We start from the raw sequence: 25298 nt of genomic DNA on the forward strand, positions 1-25298 counted from the left end.
TTAGTTTTTTGAAAAACAGTTTATTGAGTGCTTGGGAATTAAAAACTACAAGGTTTTGCTGGCAGTTGCAGAAGCAAGAGAAAATTAAACAAATATCTGATTTGCTACCTACTGCTTCTGACATGCTCAACTTGCTCACTCATTGGCCTACCAAGTACTTCATATTAATGCTGGGTCTTAGACTGCTGTAGCAGAATAGTCCTAGATTAAAAAAATGCCTTCCAAGATGGCAGTTTCTAATTCTTTGAACTTTTATCATATTAAATAGCATAGCACTTCGTATTTCAGTCATGGGATATGAAGTAAAGTATTATATAGTTCAGTCAGTGTAACCCATAAGCCCCACTATCCAGCAGAAGTTTTAGTTTCATTAAATCAAATGAGAAAAACCATTATTGCCTAGTTACTCAAAATTACATTTGTTGGGTGGAATTTCCATTCCAAGTATTGTTTTCATCTTCTCCATCATCTTGAGTCCTCAATCTATATATTTTTCCTTCTTTTTTAAAGTCCTCCCCACGCTTTTCCAGTACTCGTTTCCTCACTGCTTGCCTAGACATGAAGAAAATTCAATTTAAGAGCAGTTTCCTTAACAGCAATTGCATTTATATTATCTCTTTTCCTATGCCAGGTTTACTTCTCATTTTGAGGTTTGCTTGACTGGAACGAAGTTGCAATCTATTGCTTTCCTACAGATCATGGAGCTCAATTTAGTTGAAAATATTTGTGATTTTAGAAGCTATGCAGATCCTCTATCTGTAATAAATGTCTGACAGGGAGAGAGAGCATGCCTTTGCAGCTGCTGGGAATAAGGAGCAGGTGAAGCAAATGAGAATTTCTTCAACTCTCATTAAGGTAACTTTCCTATACAACCACAGGTTGAGAAGATTTGAGGGCAGTATGGAAAAATGGAGGAGAGAGAAGAGACTCGAAGGCAGTCAGCAGTGCTGCAATGCCAGACTATCAGATAACCCTCCCAGACATTTTATTCTTTAAAGCAGTGTTTCTCAAGTGCAGCCACCAGGGGCTTTTCTTGTGGCCACAGGCTCCTGGGCTGTGATGGGGGTGCAGGAAAGCAGTTGTCCCTCCCTGGTACTCCTGGAGACACAGCCTTGGTGTTGGTTGCTGGGGCTGCCAGTTTGGCCCTGCTCCCCCCTGGAGAGTTCCCCATCTTCCCAGAGATGGCATGGAAGACAGGCTCCAGCCCCAGCTGCCTGGCTTTGGGACTGTCCCCTAGCCATAGGGCTTCAGGCTCTGCCCCCCACCTAGGGCTTGATTTGTCCCTAAACTTGCCAGGGCTGAGTGAGTTTGCTATGAAAAGTGATAGACAGACTAGATATGCACAGATACATGTCCAAATCATTGTCATTTGTTTTTCCTAAAGGCAATTAAGTATTTTAGGAAAAAGTGTGAGCAGCCAAAACAAGAGTTGGTGGCCACACTCTGAGGCCACCAAATAATTTGGCCTGAGAATCCCTGCTTAAAGCTAGTGACTATAGAAGGCACTTTCCTAGAATGGACTGATTATGCAATAACCATTCTTGCATTAAAGATGTTTGAGAACTAGTTCAACAGGGTACTGGAGTTCCAAGGTATAATCAAGAGCCTGATTGATGGCTGGGGTTGAGTCATGAATTCCCCCTCTTGCTTCTAAGACTGCCAACTGAAAGACTTCACACAGGCTGTAGCTATGGAGAAGGGATGTTTCTCCTTGAAAATAACCACTAGCTGCCAAGCATTAGTGCAGCAAAGGAGACTCACTTGTCTGTCTGAGTAGAGCTGGGAGAAATTTCAGTCAAATAATAAATTCACCAAAAAAATGGTTTTGGGGTGATCAAAACCATTCAGGTCAGTTGGGTGAATAGTTTCAACTGAATTAAATGAGGGGAAATTTTTTAAAGAAGTCAGAACAGGTCGTTTTGAAATGGTTTGAATCATGTTCTTTCAAAACAACATTCAAATATTTCCCTTGACCCAAATGAAATTTTCATGTTAAAGGAAAAATCAAAGCATTTGCTCAGCTCTACCTCAGAGTACCTCTCAACCACTACTAGGGAAATACTATCCCCCTTTTACGAATAGAATTGAAGCACAAAATAGGTTAAGTATCAGAGGGGTAGCTGTGTTAGTCTTTAAGGTGCTACCGGACTCCATTGTTTTTGTGGATACAGACTAACAGATTTATCTGGGCATAAGCTTTCGTGGTAAGTGGGTTTTTTTACCCACGAAAGCTTATGCCCAAATAAATCTGTTAGGCTCTAAGGTACCACTGGACTCAAGACAGATTAAGACACTTGCCCAAGATCACATAAGAAATGGGTGGCTAAGCCAAGAACTGAATCCAAGTTCCAGTCTCCGATGCACTAGACTAGATCATCTTTCCTATCTTATTGTGGGCCAGCAGCAAAGATGTTAACATATGTGCAGTTTTAGTCCTTTTGTAGTTTAAAAAAAAAAATTAGAAATGGAACACGACTCAGATCTGCTTACCTGCTTGGCTCCACAGTGCTAGATGGTAAAGGATTTGAATGTTCTTGTTGATGTCCTGCTCTTGCTGTAGGTTGCGAGGAGGGAGGGCTGGTAAATAAGAAGTTGCTAATAAACCTCCAACCAGCTATGAGTGGATAAAGTATTGTGCCCAAGAATTTCCAAAGATTTCCACCTGATGCCTGTACTACTGAAGTAGCAGGTCTTCCCGCCTATTCAAGAACAAAGGACGTTAAGACATTTTTGAAGAGCAACAGATTTCAGACATACCACTGGTTGAAAAGTAGCTCAATGCATATATGTAGACACCCAAATATTTCAGTTTGTCTCTCATCTCCAATTCCACCACACTGACATAATGTGTGCTGGGAGTGAGTTCTGGGCACTGACCATACAAATGGGCAGCTGGCAGCTTAATAACTTTGTTTTATAAGTAGTTGAAAAATATTAATCAATAGTTTATTCAACTCTTTCTGCACTAGATCAGTCAGCTCAGGGCTCCTTGTGGTAAACCTTAAAAGGTCTACCAGAGACTGAGGAGAGCTCCCATAAAGGGTTGGCTGAGTGACTATGGGAGCAGAGCAGGGAAGCAAGAAGGCAGCCTGGTCACTGGAGCCAGTATATGCAGCAACATGCTCATGCTTTGGCATTTCACTACCAGTGCTGTATGATGGTGATTTTACTCATCCTTGGTGTTTAGCATTTCAAAATAAATTAACATTTTTCTTAGCCTGTCTAGGGCTCCATGAACATACACTTAGCATTACACGATGGCTATTTGCTAGCTAGGGGAAGACAAAGAAAAGGCAAGGATGAAAGTCGAAAATCCAAACCAGTCTGTTTTAGCAGCTTCTAACTATTAAACATATTTACTTTCAAGTTCCCTAAATCCTGAGGAATTTAAATCTCCCTTACAAGCACAAATCTCTATGCAGTCTTAACTACAGAGTTGTAACTGATGCCACTAATCAACAGCATACCATGAGGAGAATCATCTTTCCAAACAGACAAAAAAATCTTGATAAAAATGTATTCAAGAATTACACTAATTGCCTAGGACTGGTAACGTAAAGTAGACATTTAAGTCTGAACTGTACCTGTAATGAAAGATACAATATTGTACTTATTTGTGAACTGAAAAGAAATATATACTTGCCGGCAACACTACTACTGAAGCACTTGGTGCAAGCTCTAGGTCCAGTAATTTCTTTCCATAATCTTCTTTGGTAAACTCCCTTCTGGGAAACATTGTAGCCAATGAAAAATTACCGTAAGTGTTGCCAACAGTCTGTAAGAATGCAACATATTAACATAGGTCATAACTTACATTCAAAGTATGAAGAGATTTGCCCCTTCCAATATGCTTTCCTGTAACAACCCCACGGTTCTATTTCAAAATATAGGAAAAGTGCAAGAGTTTTACATATTTGATTTCCTCTCTCTTGTCAGTCACATCCTTCATTGGGTAGAATGGGTATTCTCCCAAAAAAGAATGAATGCTGCTCTATTAGACAGACTGTAGGTGGTGCTGAAAAGGTAGCAATCAGAGCCCTCAATGTATACAACAGGAAGGGAAAATGGAGGCTCTAGACTGGTGGTCAGAAAAGCAGACAACTATGTGCCAGCTGTGAACCTGTTTAAATTCAACCTCTGGCAGCCTTTAAAGTCCATCTCAGCAGTAAGAGGGACTGTAGCACACAATTTTGAGCCCATCAAAAAATTCCAGTTTCTAAAAACAGTGATGAGTGTGTCAGCTGTTATGGATAAATTTAAGTGTTCTAGGATTACCTTTTCTGTAACTTTTAAAAATAAAGGAAACATTAAATTTACCTGTGCAGCAAACTGCCTAGCTTCTTCCAAGGGGGCTTCAGAAGGAAACTGATTAGTAAAGGAAGATCCATCTGGGAGGCGGAACTGAATTCTCGCTATAGCACTGTGGGAGACATTTCACTTTTAGTCAGTGCACACAAGAATTTCAGGCAAGTGTCTTTTAGTATTCAAATATAGAAAAGAATGGTTACACTTCCCTAAGTTAAAGTCAGACATTGTCAGTATGGAACCACAGGACTGAAGGCTGGAATGCTCTGGAAAATAGTAGCCAATGGATCACACATACAGTCCTCATAGAAATGAGCTTTAGGCACAAGGCTGTACAAAGAGCCAAGAGTGCCAAACCCTCCCCCTGCTCACTTTCTTCTACTTATTTTGATTCCAAAATAGGGATGGAGGATCAGGCATGTAGATCTGTGTGAACAATCTACTCAAAGAGAAGGGTATTTACAATACAGTGTTGTCCACATGCATTCTCTTGTTGGTACGTGGTCCAGAGATCAGATTCTTTTGGACAGCAGTGTTTGCTGAGGTAGCACCTGCCCCCTAGATGTCTTTGTACTTCAGACCCAAGGGCATGAAGAGCAGGATAGGCCCAACCATCCCTCAATTCTTTTGCCAATAGAGAATCTCAGGGGAGCAGGATTCTGTCATAACGGGGAAAGGGGAGGGGGTCATGGAATCCATGTGGACAACACATCTCGAAGAACCTACAGGGTAGGTAACCATTCTTTGAGTGAGTGTCTTATGTGGATTGTTGATTAACAAGCAGTTGTCTGTTTGCTTGGAGGTGTATAGTAGAAGTCCTCCTTAAAGCATGACTAAGAGGAAAACCGTGCCAAAGCAGGCATCCAATCTGGAAGCCTCTACCAAAGAGTAGGGTCTTGTAAATGTGTGAACTGAGCTCCATGTAGCTGCCCTAGATTTGAAAACTAGAGACCCTCGTCAAACATTACAGCTCGGGCAGCTACTGTAGCTAGATGTATCTAACCTGGCCAACTCGTAACATATTCTTATACAGTTGGATACCCTTTTAGATAATATGAAACTATTGCCTGACCCATAGCCCTCTCTACAAAGCAATAGTTTAAATGTACGTGTCCTGTCAACATAAAAGGACAATGAGCTTCCCTCAAGGTTGAGTGGGGCTTATGGAAGAAAACTGGGAGATGAATGAACTGGTTTACATGGAACAACTGTGGACAACAACTTGAGATGAGGTCTGAGAATGACCCTGTCCTTATGAAACACGATGGAGGGGGGACCCGCCCTGAGGGCCTGAATCTCCCATACTCTGTGAGGAGATGAAATGACCACTAAAAAAAGGTAGTCTGCATAGATAAGTGATAACAGAACAGGTTGCTATGGGGAGATCCATCAACACTGCTAATAATTTAATATATTCAAGTATAATACTGACGGAGTGGGCTCTGGAAGTGGTGGAAAAACACGAACAAAGTTCCTCCTTAAGGAACATTACTACTGTAAACTGGAGGGGAAAAGTGATAGCAGGATGATGTACCAAATGGCCCTAACATAGAGCTGATCGAAAGTCCAGATTGCTTCAGAGCTAGAAGACAGTCCAATATTGCTGAAATGGCTGTTGTTAAGGTAGAGCTTCTATCACTTCAAGCTGAACCAGCACTACAAAAGTGGAAAATCCTAGTGTAGATGCAAAAGATACTGCTGGGCTTCTAATTCTCGGAAGTAAATATAACAGACATTTCACAAAATTCTGGTAAGTTCTCTGCACTTTTACATACTGATGAGAAAGATTGATAGATAAGCACAGTCAAGCTGCAAGATAAAATCCACTCCTTTTAACCTGCATCTATGATAGGCAGTAAAATCATAGAGCATAGAGCCCTAACCAGCACAAACTAGATGTCCATAGAAATAATGCAAAAGTGAAATAGGTGATGTAAGAAAACAAACTTGCGCCTAATAATAAAAGAAAGCCACATATCTGTGTGTACATCAAGATGAAAAAATGAAAAACAGACAAGATTCTCTAACTTAATGCATAGGGAAAAAAGTTGATAATTCTGAGTAAGATTTCTGTTTATTCCTGATCATATTATTTATCATTCTGAGAGCCTCCATGAATAATGTGTTTCAAGCAGATAACTAGAAAACACACACATTTCTTGAAAGAATCAACAAGCTTACCTTACATCAACAACGTTTAATCATTCCAGCATAGTGTCATCTAGGAGATTAGGCTCTGGTAAAAAAGCGTCTAATTCAGAGCAAAAGCTAGTAGTTTCCTCGCCTCCCTCCTCAAAAATACACACTGGTATACTGCTCACCTTCTTTCCCTCTGAGACGCTTCTCTTCTAGCTTCCGCTTCAGCCTGCTTAGCTTGCTGAGCTGCAGCTTTTGCAGCTTCTACTTCCTCCTTTGTCTTTGCAAAGCGAGCTGCTCTTTCAGCACGATCCTTTAATGCGACAAACACAAATTTGTTAACTTGTGCTGTAAATTGTGTGTTAATACCTGTTCAGACAGAGTAACTGATGCAATCTGCAATTAAAAATTTGCTCTTGCCAAGAGCCAAGGAAGGGAGAAAGAGGCCAACCCAGTCATGTTGCAGACACTGCAGAAGAGAAACACTTCCCCTCTCCTAACTGTTCAGCTTGTATCTTGTTATTTGATAAGTTATTCATTCTACTGAATACTGGAATTCAAGCTTGTTCAAATTTTTCTAAAACAAATTTTGGTATAACACTAATGTAAGACCTAATTTCTAATCACAGGACTCTTCAGAAGTTATAATGATGAAGTTCTGAGAATCACCTAGAACAGTGGTTTTCAAACTTTTTGGGGGGAGGACCCAAATGAAGAAAATTGTTGATACCTGTGACCCAACAGAGCTGGGGATGAGGGGTTTGGAGCATGGGAGGGGCTCAGGGCTGGGGCAGGTGGTTGGGGTGCAGGCTCTGGGGTGGAGCCAGGGAGGAGGGGTTTGGGGTGCAGGAAGGGGCTGCGGGAGGCTAAGGCCTGGGGCGCGGATTTACCTCTGGCGGCTCCTGGTCAGCGTCGCAGCCGGCGTGCAGGGGTAGGCTTCCTGCCTGTCCTGGCACCCCAGACTGCACTGTGCCCTGGAAGTGGCCAGCAGCAGATCTGGCTCCTAGGTGGAGGCATGCAAGCAGCTCTGCGCGACTCTCGCCCACAAGCACGCGCACACACCCACCCAGTTCCGGGAACCGGCCAATGGGAGTGCGGAGCTGGTGCTCAGGGTGGGGCAGTGTGCGGAACCCCATGGGCCGCCCGCCAACGAGCCGGTCCCGCTGCTGGCCGCTTCCAGGGCACAGCGGGGTCAGAACAGTTAAGCACTAGCCTGCCTTAGCTAGACAGCACCGCTGATGTGACTTTTAACGTCCCGGTCGGTGGTGCAGACCAGAACAAAGTGACCCATTAGTGGGTCGTGACCCACTGTTTGAAAAACACTGATCTAGAAGGAGGATTTCTATTGATTGATATATGACTATTCAACAAGAAACATTTTTAATTTTGAAGGCAACTGCAAAGATGGTGGGTGGTGGTCAAGGTGATTTCACACCATCTCTGTCTGCATTTCTAAACCACAATTAACAGTATGTAGCAACTCTTGTGCCCAACAATGCCTCTTATGATACTCAGAGCAGCTCTGGTATCATTACATTTACTCAGAGACAGAATGAGAAGAGAGACATCACTAGCCCTTTTTTTTTTTTTAAATATATAAAATTATTATTAGGGAACTAAATGCACGAAGTACTAGCAACCAATTCAAAAAATAGCACATCTCTCTCGTGCCCCATTGAACCTGTTCTGGTCTGTGCCATATGCTGAGCTATTTGCTGCTTGGTATGTGAGAAAAAGGAACCTTTTGCTTTTGTGTGTGTGCACAATCCATTTTCATATAAAGAAAAACAAATTATTGATTGCAAACTGAAAAATTGAATTCTTGTAAAAATCTATAGCCTACAGAAGCTCTCTGACAGTAGTAACCATTATTGAAAGCATGGCTTCCAAAAGCAAAGAGGGAGGACATTCAAAGACTTTTATAAGAGGTTTGCAATCTGTTATTTTAGTCTTCCAGTTGACTGAGGGGGTGGGTGGAGCGGCCTTGCAATGAGTTACTAAATCCCAAGTAATCTGATCAATTTATCTATACTTAAAAAAATACAAACATTACCATTGCAATCTGGTGTTTTATACGCTCCCTAGCTGCTTTTTCTTCTGCCTTTTCTCTGCTCCTTTCTTCTAACAATCGCTTCGTTAATTCTTCTTCGTGTCGTCTTCTGTAGTCCAATATTTCTTTCCCCGTTTTTCTTCGATCAATTTCTTTCTTAATTTCCTTCTGAAGGAAGATGACACACATTACAGAATTCAACCAACAAAATATTTCTTTTGAACAAGAGCAAAACTTGACTTAACTGAACTGGAGCCTGCACTGAAGATAAATAGATTTAAAATATAATCTAATTATATGAGTGTTATTTAAAGAAAGATCTTAGAGACTGAAAGCAAAACCAAATAAGAATACCACTGATAGTAATAAATTTAGTTACATTTTACCTGTTCCTCCTCTTTCCTTTTCTCTTCTCGTTTTTCTTCAAGTTTTTTTGTTATTCTAAATATAAACCAACAAGATTAAAAGAAAACTTACAACTGTGGTTTGAAATGTTAACATTTCCATTTTGGCTTTTAAAAGGATTAGACAAAATTCAATTCTGTCAAAAATTCTTAAGAGGGAAAACATGAAGATGACTATGAATTTATGAGAGTAATCCTATTTCATGGAGCTATTCTGTATTAACAAATAGGGTTTTGCCTTATGTGGAAATTTGGGTGCTGATTCACCAACCAGTTTCTAATCTCCAATAATTTGATATTATCTGTTTTAATATATCCCTTCTATCATTTCTTATTAAGTGACTGAAAAATTCAACCATAAAAATGATATTTTTACACACTATAAATGGAAAAAGAAAACGATGCCATAACCAAGATCTCAAATTCAGTACCAATGGGAAGATGAGGAGCACTGCACAGCCCTTCCCACACATCTATCCATAAGGAGAGTTTAGGAGCTCCAGAAAGTCCTTGCCTCCCTGTGCCTTCCTTTGCAACTTAGCAGGTTCCCCAGGGCCACATTGTTTCTTCATCCATTTGAACTCTCCCTCTCAACAATGGTAACAGCTTTAGCCCTTCTGGAACTGAACTAGGAAATGGCTGGAGATTTATCAGATATGTAAGTGATCAATTCTTCAGGTTGGTGTAATTATTGAGCAGGAAAATGATTTATTGAGAGCAAAGAGACTAGACTAAAGTAATTGTATAACCATGTGCAAAGTGAGAGGCTAAGTATCTGGATAATTACCTCTAAATCATAAGACCTGGGCAGCTCCAAGAATGAGTCATGATCATCGAATCTGAGCACCAACCCATGCACTGAGAATTCAAATTCAACCCAGGGCACATTGCTCCAGTTACACATTGCAAACATGTCAAACAAACAGGGCTTTGGAGTGGAACCTGGAGCTGGACCACGGAGCTGCAGGTTTTTGCCTGGAGCTCGAGGGGAGCTGGAGCACAGCTCCAAAGCCCTGCAAACAAAGCACAACCATCATGCCTATTCCAGTGGAAAGGCAATGGAACTGGGACTATTCTTAGCTCTGCCACGGACCCACTGGGTGACTTGGGGCAAATCACTTCACCTCTTTGTGCCTCAGTTTCCCATCTGTCAAATGGGAATAATAATGTAAGGTTCTTTGAGATCTAAGCACTATATAAAAGCTAGGTCTTTTGATTATTACCTAGCCCAGTAACATCACCTGCAACCCTAGGTGAGGAGTACAGCTATTTAAATGAACACTACTATCAACAAACACTCTGTTTAAAACACTAGGAAATTAAATGGCAAAAAACTGTCATTAACACAGAATTACAGTTCCCTGGTGATAGCTTGTGTCCCTCTAAAATGTTGAGTTCACAAAATTCAAAGTTCTGAAAACCAGGCAATACAGAGTTAAGGTAAATGAGTCAAGTTTGTATGGGCAGTTCTTTGAGTGGTGTCCCAATAAGCCTAGAAAACATACACATTCCCCCATTCTGCTTCTTCACAGTAATGGACAGGTGCTACTTGGTCACTCAAACCCTTGTATAGGCCCTTCACACTTACACACAAGATACCACCTAAATCTATACCTCCTCCTACTTATCACTAAATCCACAGACTACTCTCATATCCCACCTCACTACAGACAATACACAAGGCAGGAAGACCCCAGTGCCCTGCTACAGACACAAGCAACACAAATCTGTATTGAAATGATGCAGACTGTAATGTCAAAGTGTATATATACTTCTTTCCTTTGATAACACATGGGGGAATGGGACTTGGACTCAGATCTCCACATATCGCTATCATAGCTCTTCCAAGCTGCTCCAACTGCTCCTCCATCATTCAGTACAACTACACCTAACACACATGCTGGAGTGCATGCAGATCATTCTCAAGGCTATTGCCAGCTCCAGGGGGGCAGAGTTAAGGTTGTACAGTTATTTAACTTAACTCTGTATTTCGTGGTTTTCAGAGGGCTGAGTTTTGTGAACTCGACATTCTGGAAAGGTCCGGGCTATCCCTAGGCAACCGTAACGCTGGGTTTATTTTTTTCCCCCTTCTTCTATTTAAGTCATATTGCAGACTAAAAGGAATCTTTTTACCCTAATGTTAGCCAAATAACCATAGGTCTAATTCACTGAAAGCAGAGACGTCTTTAACCGCTTTAGGAAAACCTTTTACTTCACTTAAACGCTTCTCAGCCGAGAGTTACTAAGGAGTTAGATCTCAGTTTTAGGTATTTTTAGGACATTCACTAAACAATCTTTGCTCACTGGCTGTACTCCATTGAGCTACTTACAGGACCCAACCCACCTCCACCCAAGTTTAATATCAAAATCTTTCTTGGACAATCATAGAATCATAGAAGATTAGGGTTGGAAGGGACCTCAGGAGATCATCTAGTCCAACTCCCTGCTCCCCAGACAGATTTTTACCCCAGTTCCCTAAATGGCCCCCTCAAGGATTGAACTCGCAACCCTGGGTTTAGCAGGCCAATGCTCAAACCACTGAGCGACAATGAACAGTATCAAGTTCTGCCTTGCATTTCCAAATATTCTCACTCAAACCTGTAGAAAAATATGAACATGTCTATTCAACTACCCACTCCCAGCCTCTCCATTAATCCCTATTATTAAGATCTAACTTGCTTTGCTTATAGGATATCTTGAAGGAAAATAAGATCTCCTGCTTCCATTTGATAAAACATTCCCTGACTGTTTTGAGAGTTCGGTTCAACAGCAAAAAGGTTGAATAACTGATCTACCGAAAAGCATGCTTAATACGCCAAATTTATCACAGTCAAAATGAGAGAAAGGAGGCTTTCCATGTTCGTCTAGTTACTATGTCAAGCAACAAACATCAGTTAATGAGTGGACAAAGGGCCATTTCAAATTAAGAGAATTAGAATGTTACAGATTTGGCTCTGACTGGTAGATCAGCACCTGGCACTCAGATTGTCACAAGGCAAAATCCATTAGCTCTTAGAGTCTGAGAAATCTGATGCTTAAGATTAAAATAGTCACTAGTAGTTTTAGCCATTTTCTAAAAAACATTAAACCTTAATTTAGAACAAGAAATATGTTAATCATGCAGCTTTGGTTCTTACCACTGTTTTCACCTAAGAAAATGTAATAATTAATCACAGTACTTTAGAATAGATAGAAAGTCTACAAAACAGACAAACAAACAAACAAAAACCAGAGACAAACCTTTCCACTTTGGTTGTAAGGTCATTCACAGGCTGTGGCTCAGTCACTCTCTCATCTGAAGAATTATTTGATTCCTGAAACTGATTTGCCTGGCTTGAATTTGCTCTATCTTCAAGTGTTTTAGGAAGTCATACAGAGGAAGAAAAAAGGCATATTTGTCATTTGTTACTATTTTTGCTAACGATTGCCCTCTTAAAGAAACATACTGGGCTGTGTTGTAGGACTACTGTTTATCAAGCATTAATTCCTCTAAAAATAATGATTTGCTAATAAGGTCAATAACCTAAGGAGGAACAGATATTTAGAACTGAAGAACTGAGTTTAACTTTAAGAACACTGTAGTTGAATATATTAATTACTGTCTTACAAGAGCTTAATTTTCTACTCACTACAACAATGTGAGATGACAGGACTTGTGGCCTTTTCAGTACACTTTCTACAAGATGTGCTCTGAGAAAATACTGTCATCCCAACAAGGACACACATTTTACCACCATTCATGTTAATTTTAAGAAGATGGCAACCATGCTGTTAATATTTGAAGAGCAAACTAGTATATATAGCGTTGTTGTTAATTACCGTCAGAAGTGCTTATTGTCTCAAGTTGTGTTTCACAAAGCTCAACCCTTCTGGACTGAGAGTTTTCGGAAGTGGTGTTAGCTTGGAAGGAGGGACTCTGAGCAGACAACTCATTCCCATTCTCTAATGCTTCATTTTTTACTGCATGCATCTTAGAAAGAAAAAAAAGCAGTGATAGACAAGACTATAAAATTTAGATTGTGCTCTCAGGCTTGAAATTTAAGCCTTATGAACCATTTTTTCTTTGGTGGGTGAAGGCAAGCCTTGTGAGCCCTACAAAAATAAATATTCAATAAGTTATCAAATATATTGTGTCCCAACTGTATTGCAACTTTTTTCTTAGCCCGTATGCACTGAAAACATGTGAACACTATATTAAGAAACTAATGCTTCTACCAAGTTTATCTCAAAGTTCCCGTACATGATTTTAACATTTCTTTCTGTCTAGACTGATAGAGAAAAAAGTTATAACATGAATGGGCTAGAACCATGTTTGAATAGGATTACTGCTGGAATGTAGTGCTAGTCCTATGCTTTTAAAATCTTTAATGTGATATAAATTTGGACAGACAATGTGAGTGGTGAAAGAGAGAAGCTTTTGAGCTTACACAGAGCTTGTCTTCAGATCTGAGAAACATACTCAGTGCCATAGCTAAATCATGAACAGTAATAAAGATGCTGGATTTATGGCTCATTATAACAACCTGTAACTCACTAAACCTCCTTTGTCTTATTACTGCAGAAGTGTTAACTGTCCACTTTACTGTGAATTAACTCTTGCAACATCTATTAACTCCTTATGTTTAACAATCTGTTCCATCCTACAAACATAAAAATGGCAATATAGGGTCAGACTAATGGACAATTTAGCCAGTATCTTGTCATCAGACAGTGGCCAGCACCAGATGCTTCAGAGGGAATGAGCAGAACAGGACAATTTATCAAGTGATTCATCCAGTCCCAGCTACTGGTGATCAGAAGTTAAGCACGTCCAGAGCATGGGGCTGCGTCCCTGACCATTTTGGCTAATAGCCATAGATGGACCTATCCTCCATGAACATAGGCAATTCTTTTTTTAATCCAATTATAGTTTTTGCCTTCACAACATCCCTTGGCAACGAGTTCCACAGGTTGATTGTATGTTGTGTGAAGTATTCCTTATGTCAGTTTTAAACCTGCCTATTAATTTCATTGGGTAACCCCTTGTTCTTGTGTTATGTGAAGGAGTAAATAACACATCCTTATTCACTTTCTCCAGACCATTTGTGACTTTATAGGACCTCTATCATATCCCTCCTTAGTCATCTCTTCTCTAAGCTGAACAGTCCCAAGGTTTTTAATCTCTCCTCACATGGAAGCTGTTCCATACACCTAATCATTTTTGTTGCCTTTTTATGTACTTATTTCAATCCTAATATATCTTTTTTTGAGATGGGGCAACCAGAACTGCACACAGTACTCAAGGTGTGGGCATGCCAGGGATTTACATAGTAGTGGCATTATACTTTCTATTTTCTTCTTTGTCCCTTTCCTAATAACTCCTAACACTGTTAGCTTTTTTGGCTGCCACTGCACATTGAGCAGATGTTTTCAGAGCAATATCCACAATGACTCCAAGATCTTTTTTCTTGAAATGGCATGAGCTAATTTAGACCCATCAATTGGCATGTACAGTTGGGATTGTTTTCCAATGTGCATTGCTTTGCATTTATCAACAATGAATTTAATCTGCCATTTTGTTGCCCAGTCACCCAGTTTTGTGCAAGTCCCTTTGTAACTTTTCGCAGTCTGCTCTGGACTTAACTATCTTAAGTATTTTTGTATTGTCTGCAAATTTTGACGCCTCACTGTTTACCCTCTTTTCAAGATCATTTATTAATATGTTTAACAGCATTGGTACCTGCACAGATCCTTGAGGGACACTGCCACTGTGTAAAATTGACCATTTTTTCCTACCGTTTCCTCTCTTTTAACGAGTTACTGATCCATGACTGCCAATTTTGCGTAAGAGCCTTTGTTGAGGGACCTTGTCAACGCCTTTCTGAAAGTCCAAGTACTCTCTATGAACTAGATCACCCTTATCTACATTTGTTGACCCCCCTCAAAGAATTCTAATAGATGAAAGAGGCATGATTTCCTTAAAAAAACAAAACACACAACCCCCCCTACATGTTGGCTCTTCCCCAATATATTGTTCATCTATGTGTCTCACAATTCTGTTCTTTAATATAGTTTCAGCAAATCTGCCTGATACTGAAGTTAGGCTTACTGGCCTGTAATTGCCAGGATTGCCTCTGGAGGCTTTTTTAAAGCCTTTTTTTCACATTAGCTATCTGCCAGTCATCTGGTACAGAGGCTGCTTTAAGCAATAGATTACATACCACAGTTAGTAGTTCTGCCTTTTCATATTTGAGTTCCCTCAGAAATCTTGGGTGAATATCATTTAATCCTGGTGACTTATTGTTTAATTTATCAATTTGTTCTGAAACCTCCTCTACTGACACCTCAATCTGGGACAGTTCCTCAGATTTGTCACCCAAAAAGAATGGCTAGGTTGTGGGAATCTCTCATATCTTCTTCAGTGCAGACCCATGCAAAGAATTCATTTAGCATCTCCGCAATAGCTCGGTCTTCCTTGAGTGCTCCTTCTGCACCTTGATCCTCCAGTGGCCCCACTGTTTGGCAGGTTTCCAGCTTCTGATGTAGTTAAAAAAAAATTGCTCATAGTTTTGGTGTCTTTTGCTAGTTGCTCTTCAAACTCTTTTTTGGCCTGCCTAATTTAACTTTTATACTTGACTTGCCAGAGTTTATGTTCCTATTTTCCACAGTAGGATTTGACTGCCAATGTTTAAAAGAGATCTTTTTTGTCTCTAGACACTTTTTTTACTGTGTTGTTTAGGCATAGTGACATTTTTCTGGTCCTTATTGTTTTGTTTTTTTAAATTTGAGGTATACATATAGTTTGAGCCTCTATTATGGTGTTTTTGAAAAGCTTCCATGGAGCTTGCAGGCATTTCACTCTGGTGACTGTTCCTTTTAACTAGCCTCCTCATTTTTGTATTGTTCCTCTTTTTGAAGTTAAATGCTACTGTTGTGGGTTTCTTTTGTATTCCCTCCATGCCCAGAGGATGTTAAATTTAATTATGTTATGGTTGCTATTACCGATTGGTTCAGCTATATTCACCTCTTAGAGATCCTGTGTGCCATTTAGGATTAAACCAAGAGTTGCCTCTTCCCTTGTTGGTGCCAGGACTAGCTTCTCCAAGAAGTAGTCTTTACTGGAGTCTAGAAATTTTATCTCTGAATCCCATTGTGAGGTGACATGTTCCCAGTTAACACCAGTGGAGGTCCCGCTGCCAACCCACCCTCTCCAGTACCAGTAGAGGTCCTGGGCCGCATGCCGCCGCCCCCCTCCAGCACCCCGGGCAGCCTTCTCTCCCCCTCCCTGCCCAAGTTTTAGTCATTGGTATTTTTAGTAAAAATCATGGACAGGTCACGGGCCATGAATTTTTGTTTACTGTCTGTGACTTTTACTAAAAATACCCGTGACTAAAATGTAGCCTTAGTAATGATCAAATCTGCCATTACTTTACCTGTCTCTTCTAATAACTAGGCTTCCCTCCCCCACAGAAGTATCCTCAGTGCAAGAGGACACCATGACATCATCTGGAAAGAGGATCCCAACTATGGAATTATTTCCCTCCGTTATTGTTTGAGGTTCTCCTTCCTCAAGACTTTCATCCTCCACAACAGCAGAGGCTGTCAGACTAGAGGTGGGGCACTCTACTCTGTCCCGGAACGTCTTGTCTATGTACCGCTCTGTTTCCCTTGGCTCCTCCAGTTCAGACACCCTGGTCTCAATAGTTCATACTTAGCCTCAGAGCCATGAGCTGCTTGCACTAAATGCACACATATGCCACCTTCCCACAAAGCAGGTTATCATACATGCTGCATTCAGTGCAATGAACTGGATAGCCCCCACTCTGCTGCTGGACTTTTGTCTGCATTATTTTTATTCTTGCAGCGGTTTCTTTGTGTGTGTGCGGGGGAAGGGGGGCGTGGTTGAGGGCAGGCTGTTACTGGCCAAAGTTTAGAAAATGTTCATTAGATGTATCTGGCTCTCACGCTCCCTGTCTAAAATCCCTTGCAAAACTTACATGAGCTAGTGAACCGGAGCAGCAACTCTAGTCACTTACAAGCTAGCTTTTAAACCCCCCATTTTCCCTGAGTTAGTCCCACCACCTTTGTCCAGGGATCAGGGATCAAAAGATGGTAGGCTAGAGCCTTGTTAGGAAGCTCTCAACCTTACCTAGAAGCCTGCTAGGCTCAACACACAGCCCCCCTAACAGTCCACACTATAAACTTCAAGCAAGCAAGCACAAGTTGACAGTTCACAAACACACACCAGAGTCATGTAGTTGTTCCTCCTTCACCTGGAGAACTCCCTTGCAAAACCCCCATTTGCTACTCCTGTTTGCTAGCTCTGGATTTAACTGTATTTAGCTTTGACATTGTATTTAGCTGGGATACTCTGAATACCTGTCCCAGACTTGAAGAAGAGCTAAGCTATAAAGCTTGTCTCTTTCACCAATAGAAGTTGGTCCAATAAAAGATTACTTCACCCACCTAGTCTCTCTAATATCCTCTGACCAACACAGCTGAATAGCTCTGAACAGAGCAATGATTAAGCATTGTTTAGCACACATATCCTTTTTGTGTCAGTGTAGTGTAGGTGCTCTTAACCTCCTGTGACAACCAGTTTACTTAACATGGACAAACAGTTTTCAAAATTAGTTCACCTTTGCATAATTGGACAGGGCAGTAACTTTGTTGCCAGTGAGTGAGAGAATACCGATCCAGAAGTCCTTGCTTCCTCTGGTCATAACTTGGGCCCAATGATGTCTGCTGTCTTGGAAAGATGACGGCCACAAGCCCTCGTGACAGTATTTAATATACTGAAAAAGCTGGTGTGTAAGCATTTGTTACCTGTTTGACTTTGTGGATTCTGGTAATAAGTTCCTCTGCAGAGACACTGCCAGCAATTACTTCCAAGGGGATTCCATTGTCTCCTATAAAGAAGCTGGATGGAATACATACTACAGGATCTGCACAGTAATAGTAAAGGCCAATAAATGGATGTAGTTAAAGCAGCAAGTTTAAAAGACAAATTAATGAGTAAGCTACTAGAAAAGGAAAATGCAACACATCAATCTGAAATCGACCACTTCAAAAACAGAGAAGACTAGTTTAAGTTAAAGCACTTCTCTCCAATACAAGGCTTAAAAAAAAATTATGTATGTAGCTGAAATCAATACTGTTTGTGAAAGGATTCATAAACATGCCAGAGCAGTGTATCATGTATAATGGTATTACAGATAATCTAATTATGCTTTAGAACAAGTATATTATGTTTTAGTGTTAAGCAGAATATGAAATAATAGTAAGAAATCCACTAAAATCAGTGCACATCTGGGTGTCATATCAATATGACACTCACATTCTGGTTGTGCTTCAATCAACAGTAGCTAGTGAAAGAACAATATAAAAAAGAAATATTGAAAGTTATCTTCAACATCAAAGGATGTACGTAAGTATGGAATTTGCTCTTTTTTCCTCTGTCCCCACCACCACAGAGAACTGTAGGAGTTTTAAGTAGAGGGCTATTTATTACACATAATGGAGTTACTCTTGATTTACATCTGCATAACTGAAAGTGGAATCCAGCCCTTGGAGTTAGACATTTTATTCCTTTTCCTCCATCCCAACTTCAATTAATAGTATAGCATCTCAATTATTTATTTTTTGTAATTCTAAATATTAACACCACTACATATCACCAGTTACGGTCTTTCAAGTCTCCAATAACTGGGTTATTCCTATTATGTGGAAAATCTGATTGTCTTCAATTTAGAGGATATTATGTGATCAGTCATTGAACTCACTCTAAGTACATATCTTTACCCAAATAACTGACAAATGGTCGCTGGTCATAATGGCTTTAGCTATATTTTAAATATATGTATGTATATGTACTCCTACATATGATCTTCTACATATACTCCTATGCCTTATGAAGCAGTTTCAACGGTGTCTCTTACTGGGAATCTTAATCCTAGGGAGAGGGCGCTATAGCTGTAAAGAACAAATATATTTAAAACAATATGAAACATTTGAACTGATTTTAAAAGGATACAGATTTGTGAGAACTGTAGACATGCTTCGCTGTATAAAGCAAAAGATATGTTTAGCAGATCATCCTAATCACTTTACACCAATCATAGATTAGGAAGAGTTAGTCTCATCACATCACAACCTATAAGTGACACATTCATTGTATATGGGAATGTTCAAAGACTCATGAGATTATGGAAAATGACATTCTGCTACATTTTCTCATTAATACATTGGAAATAGTCAACATTCTTGGCTATTGCAACAGGCTGTAAAAGTCCACACTAGATTATTTTAGTGAAACTATGGTGCAAAATACCACCACCATTTTGGATCACTGGTAATCCAACACCTGACTCTGACAACAAGTATAATGAAATTTTCAAAAATTCTCCATTGAGTGCTTCAAGATAATGGGATTCTTGTAAATTTCAATATACTGTCTGCCTATGGAATGGAGAAGCTAGGTACAGCTAGGGATAGTGCTACAAGTCTGAGTAACTCAGTGAGGGACGTTGGTGTTTTTGTACTGTGTGCACAGCAAAGATTCAACCCTAGTCAACCCATTTCCTAGGTTTGTTTCTGTTGGCACATCCAGGCCTGCAAGATTTTTCAATTTTTGTGACTCATGGAGATTTCTGAAATAGCTAAAATCTTTAACTTGACAAATTCAAAAGTCCTTTTAGAACACTCACATTTGTCTGATTTTATAACACTTCATTATTGTGGTTCTTCACTTTCAGAAACGACAAGGATCAACCAGACCATGATTTGACTGTTGACTATAATACTGCAGCAGGAATGTAACTAGAATACTTTTAAAGCTGGAGTAAATCATATGCATCATCTGCTAATTTTTTAGCCTCCAGCTGCACCAAGACTACTGAATGTACTTCAGATGCAAGGCTCTAGAGCAAACAGGAGATGTCTTAAAGAGCTAGGTATTATTATTATTATTAATAACCAAAACTGAAAAAGACCGTACAACATGTAAAGTGTTAGAATGTGACCAAACCTTTTGATATCAATTTTAATAGCAACAAAACCATCTGAGGCTGCTTCAGTCACCTTCTGATCCTCCCAACTTGCAGACATCTGTGTGGATTGTTCATCATCACCTGCAAGAGATATGCCTTCTTATCACAAACATGAAGCTAAACACATCACAAACTGCAGTCCGGTCTGACACTGGCCTTACTAAACTTGCATGAATTTGGCTTCACAAGTGACTGAAATCTTCATAAAATACAGGGTTTTTAAATGTATGTATTGTTTTTAAGTTATTTTGTTCTCAATTACAAGTAGTAGTTTTCTTTGAGACTTATTCAAGAAAAGGAGAGTTAAAACAAAATGTAAATGCTTCAAGAACATCCAAGAAAGCCTAGAATTTAAGATATATTAGTTAATAAAACATATAATAATCTTGAAGGGCAAAAACAAGCCAATTATCCCAAAGGCTGTTATTTGCTTTGAAAATGAACAGAAAACAGTATTCTGTGATTTGAACAGTGGAAAACATTTTACTTGTGGTCATCAACATGCACATCAAATACTCCTTGAACATTTTGAACTAGGAATAGTCTGTATTAATTTGCTAACGGCTAGAAACCTTATTTGCCAGTGAATTCTAGCAGCTTGCTAAAAATGTTCATTAAAACCTGTTTTCACTAATTTTTTTTATTTTAAAAATGTGTTTTTTGGGACAGGCCATTTAACAATTTTTCTCTCGCTACAAAGTAGCTCTGTAAAACTCTTAAGATTATTACTGTGTATTTGCTAGTATAAATGTGCCTACAGCCTTGTGTGTGCAATTACTACAAAACCAAACAAATGGATTATAGCTAATGTACCAAAATGTCAAGTCTTTCATCAAACATATTATGGCAAATAGTGTAATAGTGTTCACAAAAGAAATACTATAGTTGTGAATTAGAAGGAACTTCCATTCTAAACCTCTGTTTACTATAACGTTCCAGTCCCAAAAGTTACATTTCAGAAGTTCTCATGCTTAGCAGACCAGTTAACTACTTTTGGAAAATCTGGAGAAAATCCATTCAGGCATTTTTTAGTTATCAAAGAATATTGTACGAACACTTTTTTTCTGGTTTGACTTAGATTTAAAACTTTTATGCAGGCATGAACATAAACTATATACCCTGCTAGATTTGAAAGATTAAATTGTGAAAGTGCATGCTATTTTCCTTGTAAAATGCAATTTCAAAAAAAAAGGTTTGATAGCTAATGTAAGCCCGTAATGAACTGAAGTCACTCTCTGACTCAGTGGAGCCTCATCTAGACATCAGGTAAGCATGCCTCTCTTTTTCTATATTGTTTCAGCAGTCACCCTATGTGTGTCCACATTAGGAAAACTGGTGCTTTCTTACCATATAGTAAAATCCTAGTGAACACATGGGCAGTCTGTAGTTTTGTCACATTAGCAGATTAAGGTAAGACCTAGGCCCCCCACTAGTGTTTATCTTTACTTATTAACATGAGAAAACTACAAACTGTCTTGTTTTCACTAGGATTTTACCACATATTAGTTTCTACATAAACTAACATAGTAGAAAACACAACTTTTTTCCTAGAAAAGACAAGGCCTATAAGCCAGTTTTATTTTGAAACAGGATACTGATGCATAGCTACACATATGACATCAAAATGTGTTTGGAATGGATTAAATATTAGTCAGTCTCAATCAGATTTATTCACTTGTAATAAGCAAACAGTTCTCCAGAAAGAACTAATCCACAGTAATTTGTCTTAGGCCTTGGCTACACTCAAGAGTTACAGCGCTGGTGGTGGCTTTACAGCACTGTAAGTCACTCCCCATCCACACTGGCAAGGCACATACAGCACTGTATCTCCCTGGCTACAGCGCTGGTTGTACTCCACCTCCACGAGAGGGATAAAGAGAATAGCGCTGCTGCTGCAGCGCTGGGGCGCCAGTGTAAATGGAATAATCTTACTACGCTGTAACTGACCTCCGGAAGCTTCCCATAATGCTTTTAAGTAAAGATAACTCTCTTTGTTTTGTTGTGAACTCAGGGCTCCCAGAGCTGCTTATCAAAAAAACAAACACAGCTCCTGTTTGCTGTGAATGAGCTCCCTTTGGAATGCCCAGAGCTAGTGTTTGCTTGAAGAGAGGGGAAGGAAGGGGCTTGAGGAGAGAAGCAGAGCGGCATGAGGAAGGGGGAGGGGTCCGTTTCGGGGAGGCTGCTTATCTGGTCTGTGAGGAAAAAAACAAAAAGGGCTATTTGCTTTCAGTGAACGGGTCAGAACTTGCAAGGCAGCTGCTGACAGAGTATCGGCTCCAAAAATCCACTCTCTCTCTCCCCCATGCTCCCTGTCACACTCCACCCCACCCCCCTCTTTTGAAAAGCACGTTGCAGCCACTTGAACGCTGGGATAGCTGCCCATAATGCACCGCTCCCAATGCTGCTGCAGATGCTGCAAATGTGGCCACGACAGTGCGCTGGTAGCTGCCAGTGTGGCCAGACTGCAGCGCTTTCCCTACTCAGCTGTACGAAGACAGGTTTAACTCCCAGCGCTGTACAGTTGCAAGTGTAGCCATACCCTTATTTAGAACTGTAGTGACTCTTAATTGTTTGGAATCCACTATTTTGTTTTCTTTTGTAATAATGATTGTTTATATAAGTCTGGCTATTTCATAACACTGTTAGTTGGCTCTCCATTACATAAATATATTATCCAATGACGACAAAAAAACTCTCACATAGTAAATTACTTAATAGAATACTATTTACTTTTTTAATGACAGTAGGAACACTCATTCCTTTCCTCAGGCATTGCACCTCAAGCAGACCATTTGGCCTTTCTGCTTCTTGGAGGAGGGTTGTTTCAAACCAGCTATGCTGACAAGTGTTTGCTAGCCACATGGATGAGTTCTCCCTTGCATGTTTTGTACTCCAGAAATTTGGGACCATTTGATTACTATATTATTTCTCGCTATTACTATTGGAAAGACCCCTATAATTCCATTTAATAAACTTTGAACAAAAAAAACTATAAAATTATTTAATCTGGGAATCCTTTGGATTGACACATTTGTTTTTTACTCTTCTTTAACATCAGTGGTTCCCAAGGTGCCATCTACAGACCACTGCTGGCTTGGTGCTGGCTGCTCCTCCTTGCTTGCAACTGCTTAGAGGCAAGTAGGCACTTTACTGCATGCTTTTTTTCAAAAAGAATACACTACTATCCTATTAGATAGCTAAAAATACCTAAATCCTTGCTTAATAATAGCTTTTCCATGTAAGCAATTGCTGCAGTTTCCACAACGTTGTTGTGAGATCACAAATGTGAGAAGTTATCCACAGTATAATCTCTATAAAACGTGACCCAAAACATGAAAAAGTTGATAACCTATATTACATAAACCATGTCTCATGCCATTTAGTTTAAAGTCTATAACCATAAGTGGAGGGGGATTTCTATCTTGTGTCTATTTTTGTTTACATAGTCCTTTCCTCTTTCCGGGTTAAAGTTCATCTAATGTTTCCTACTGTAGTAAAGTATTAACTTTTTTATTTCAAAACAACGATTAAGAATCCAAATGCATATAATGAGCCTCAGAAGATCCAAGACATTAAGTTAAAAGGGGGTTCTAAATGTTGTACACTATTTAGTAGAATTACCAACTGGCAGAACTATCTTGGGACTCTAGCTCCTTAGGCTGTCAGAGACCTTGTAGGTTTCTAAGATGGGAAAAGTATCACTTTAGTACTTCTAGCAGATGATTACAGTGTTTATATAGTCTCAATAGAGAGCACTGACCTTTTCAGCTTGCTGGGTAAATATAGTTATCAACAATGAGAAAAGATGGGTGTTTTTTCCCCATTATGCAATGACTGTAGAAAACTGAACCATTCCAGTCTTTATCTTGTACAACACCAAACACACTGTTGGTGTTAAATAAGCTTTTCCATAATCAGCATCAGCTGTCAATGGGCTCAAATCTTTTCATTTTTGAATCCTTTATAACCATACACAAAACACGGTAGTTCAGTGGGTCTTAAGGATTAAGTGGTTAATTGGGTCCTAAACCAAAATTTCTGTGTTTTTCTCTGGTATTCAGCAGGTCTTTGTCAATTAATATGGCAAAGTCCAGTTCTAAAATGCGTTGAAGATTATGTGTTTGTTGATGTATAAGAAATCATATGAAATACCACCTGTAACTGAAGCTGAGACTTGATGGGAGAAATTCAGAGTTTACTAGACAACTCTCGATAATTGAAAGAGCTATCGGTGCATTTTAAGTTATAGAAAAAAATGCAATTTAAACAGAGTACACATTTTACTAAGTCTATTTGGTGGAAGTACAGCTTCCAGTCTCAGAAGGTAGAGATCAACTGGAATTTTTGATCTCTGCCCTTCATCTTTAAGTAAACTGAATTCCATTCCAGTTGCCTCAGTCTGTCTCTTGCTCTCCCTCTACCTTTTGGATAAGAAATGGTCCTATTGGCTTTTTATTAAGGTTAAAAATTCCATGGCAATTTTGTATAATAAGGGTTTGTTGTGATGTCCAAAGTTTCCCCTCCCACTACAGTTGCAAAGTATGCTACTGAACTGTTGGCCTCCATCCCATTAATGGCACTAGCAATATATATAATTTGAAAAATGCTTTGGAAGCCCTTGGAATGATAGTTATTTGTCAGACAACAATTCAGTTATTTATTATACCTTACTTCAAAACCATGTAATGAAAAAGCCATACAGAAATGCACACATATGTTAGGGTTAAGGTTATTATAAGAACCTGAATTCCAAATTTCCTGACTTGTTCAATTACAATGTTAAGATTGTAATCATATTTTTCTGTTTTTAATTTATTTTTATTTTAAAACAAGAAAAGCAGTTCTGTAGGTATTTTCTAAAAGGCACCTAACATTTATTTTGATGTCCAAACTTTACAACCAGCCAAATATATTTTCTTCCCCTCCTAAAAAAAAAATCACCTCCGAGGCAGGAAAAAAACATGTGAAGTTTCAGCTTAAGTGGCACTGTTTCCAAAAATAACCAGCCTTTACAAATTCAGGCTTATAAATGAAAGTGCCATCTCAACCATAGAAAGGTAAGTATAGTCTGGCAAGAACACTGTAAAACCTGATGTGGACAGTACAGAATACAGAAATGTATCTGTGTGGGTTTTGCATCAAGTGAAGGATTAGTTTTAAAGGAATTAATTCCATCAAAAAGTGAAACAGAAAGCTTTGTATCTGCAAGTTAGCTACCTATAAAATTCTGGAGAAACAGCTTTTAGTATTAGTTATACTGCATCTTCTGTACAGCAGTACAGTCAGTAATATGTCAGCAGTTATTTGAGGCCACTGATTAACCTTTTGGTTCCCCAAAGGTACATGTTCCCTAGGCTGCTTTTTTTGTGTGCAAGT

At 39.5% G+C, this 25298-nt stretch overlaps 1 protein-coding gene across 2 annotated transcripts in view; it reads right to left on the minus strand.

Moving 5' to 3' along the window:
* Positions 1 to 25298, minus strand: part of UBXN4 (UBX domain protein 4) — a 29764-nt gene continuing 4466 nt past the window's right edge. Inside the window, exons 2-13 of one of the 2 annotated variants that reach the window (XM_039493798.1) lie at positions 19901 to 20003; positions 18908 to 18936; positions 17701 to 17819; positions 12715 to 12865; positions 12136 to 12244; positions 8878 to 8932; positions 8495 to 8659; positions 6627 to 6754; positions 4318 to 4420; positions 3644 to 3775; positions 2491 to 2699; positions 1 to 552 (exon numbers count right to left, since the gene is read on the minus strand). In XM_039493798.1, coding sequence (XP_039349732.1) covers positions 414 to 552; positions 2491 to 2699; positions 3644 to 3775; positions 4318 to 4420; positions 6627 to 6754; positions 8495 to 8659; positions 8878 to 8932; positions 12136 to 12244; positions 12715 to 12865; positions 17701 to 17819; positions 18908 to 18936; positions 19901 to 20003 — 1442 coding nt within the window. In that variant the 3' untranslated portion in view covers positions 1 to 413. The remainder of the gene's footprint in view (positions 553 to 2490; positions 2700 to 3643; positions 3776 to 4317; positions 4421 to 6626; positions 6755 to 8494; positions 8660 to 8877; positions 8933 to 12135; positions 12245 to 12714; positions 12866 to 17700; positions 17820 to 18907; positions 18937 to 19900; positions 20004 to 25298) is intronic. The other variant, XM_039493799.1, reaches the window with a different exon arrangement.

The sequence above is a fragment of the Mauremys reevesii genome, linkage group 11 (assembly GCF_016161935.1).
Source record: "Mauremys reevesii isolate NIE-2019 linkage group 11, ASM1616193v1, whole genome shotgun sequence".
NCBI lineage: Eukaryota > Metazoa > Chordata > Testudines > Geoemydidae > Mauremys > Mauremys reevesii.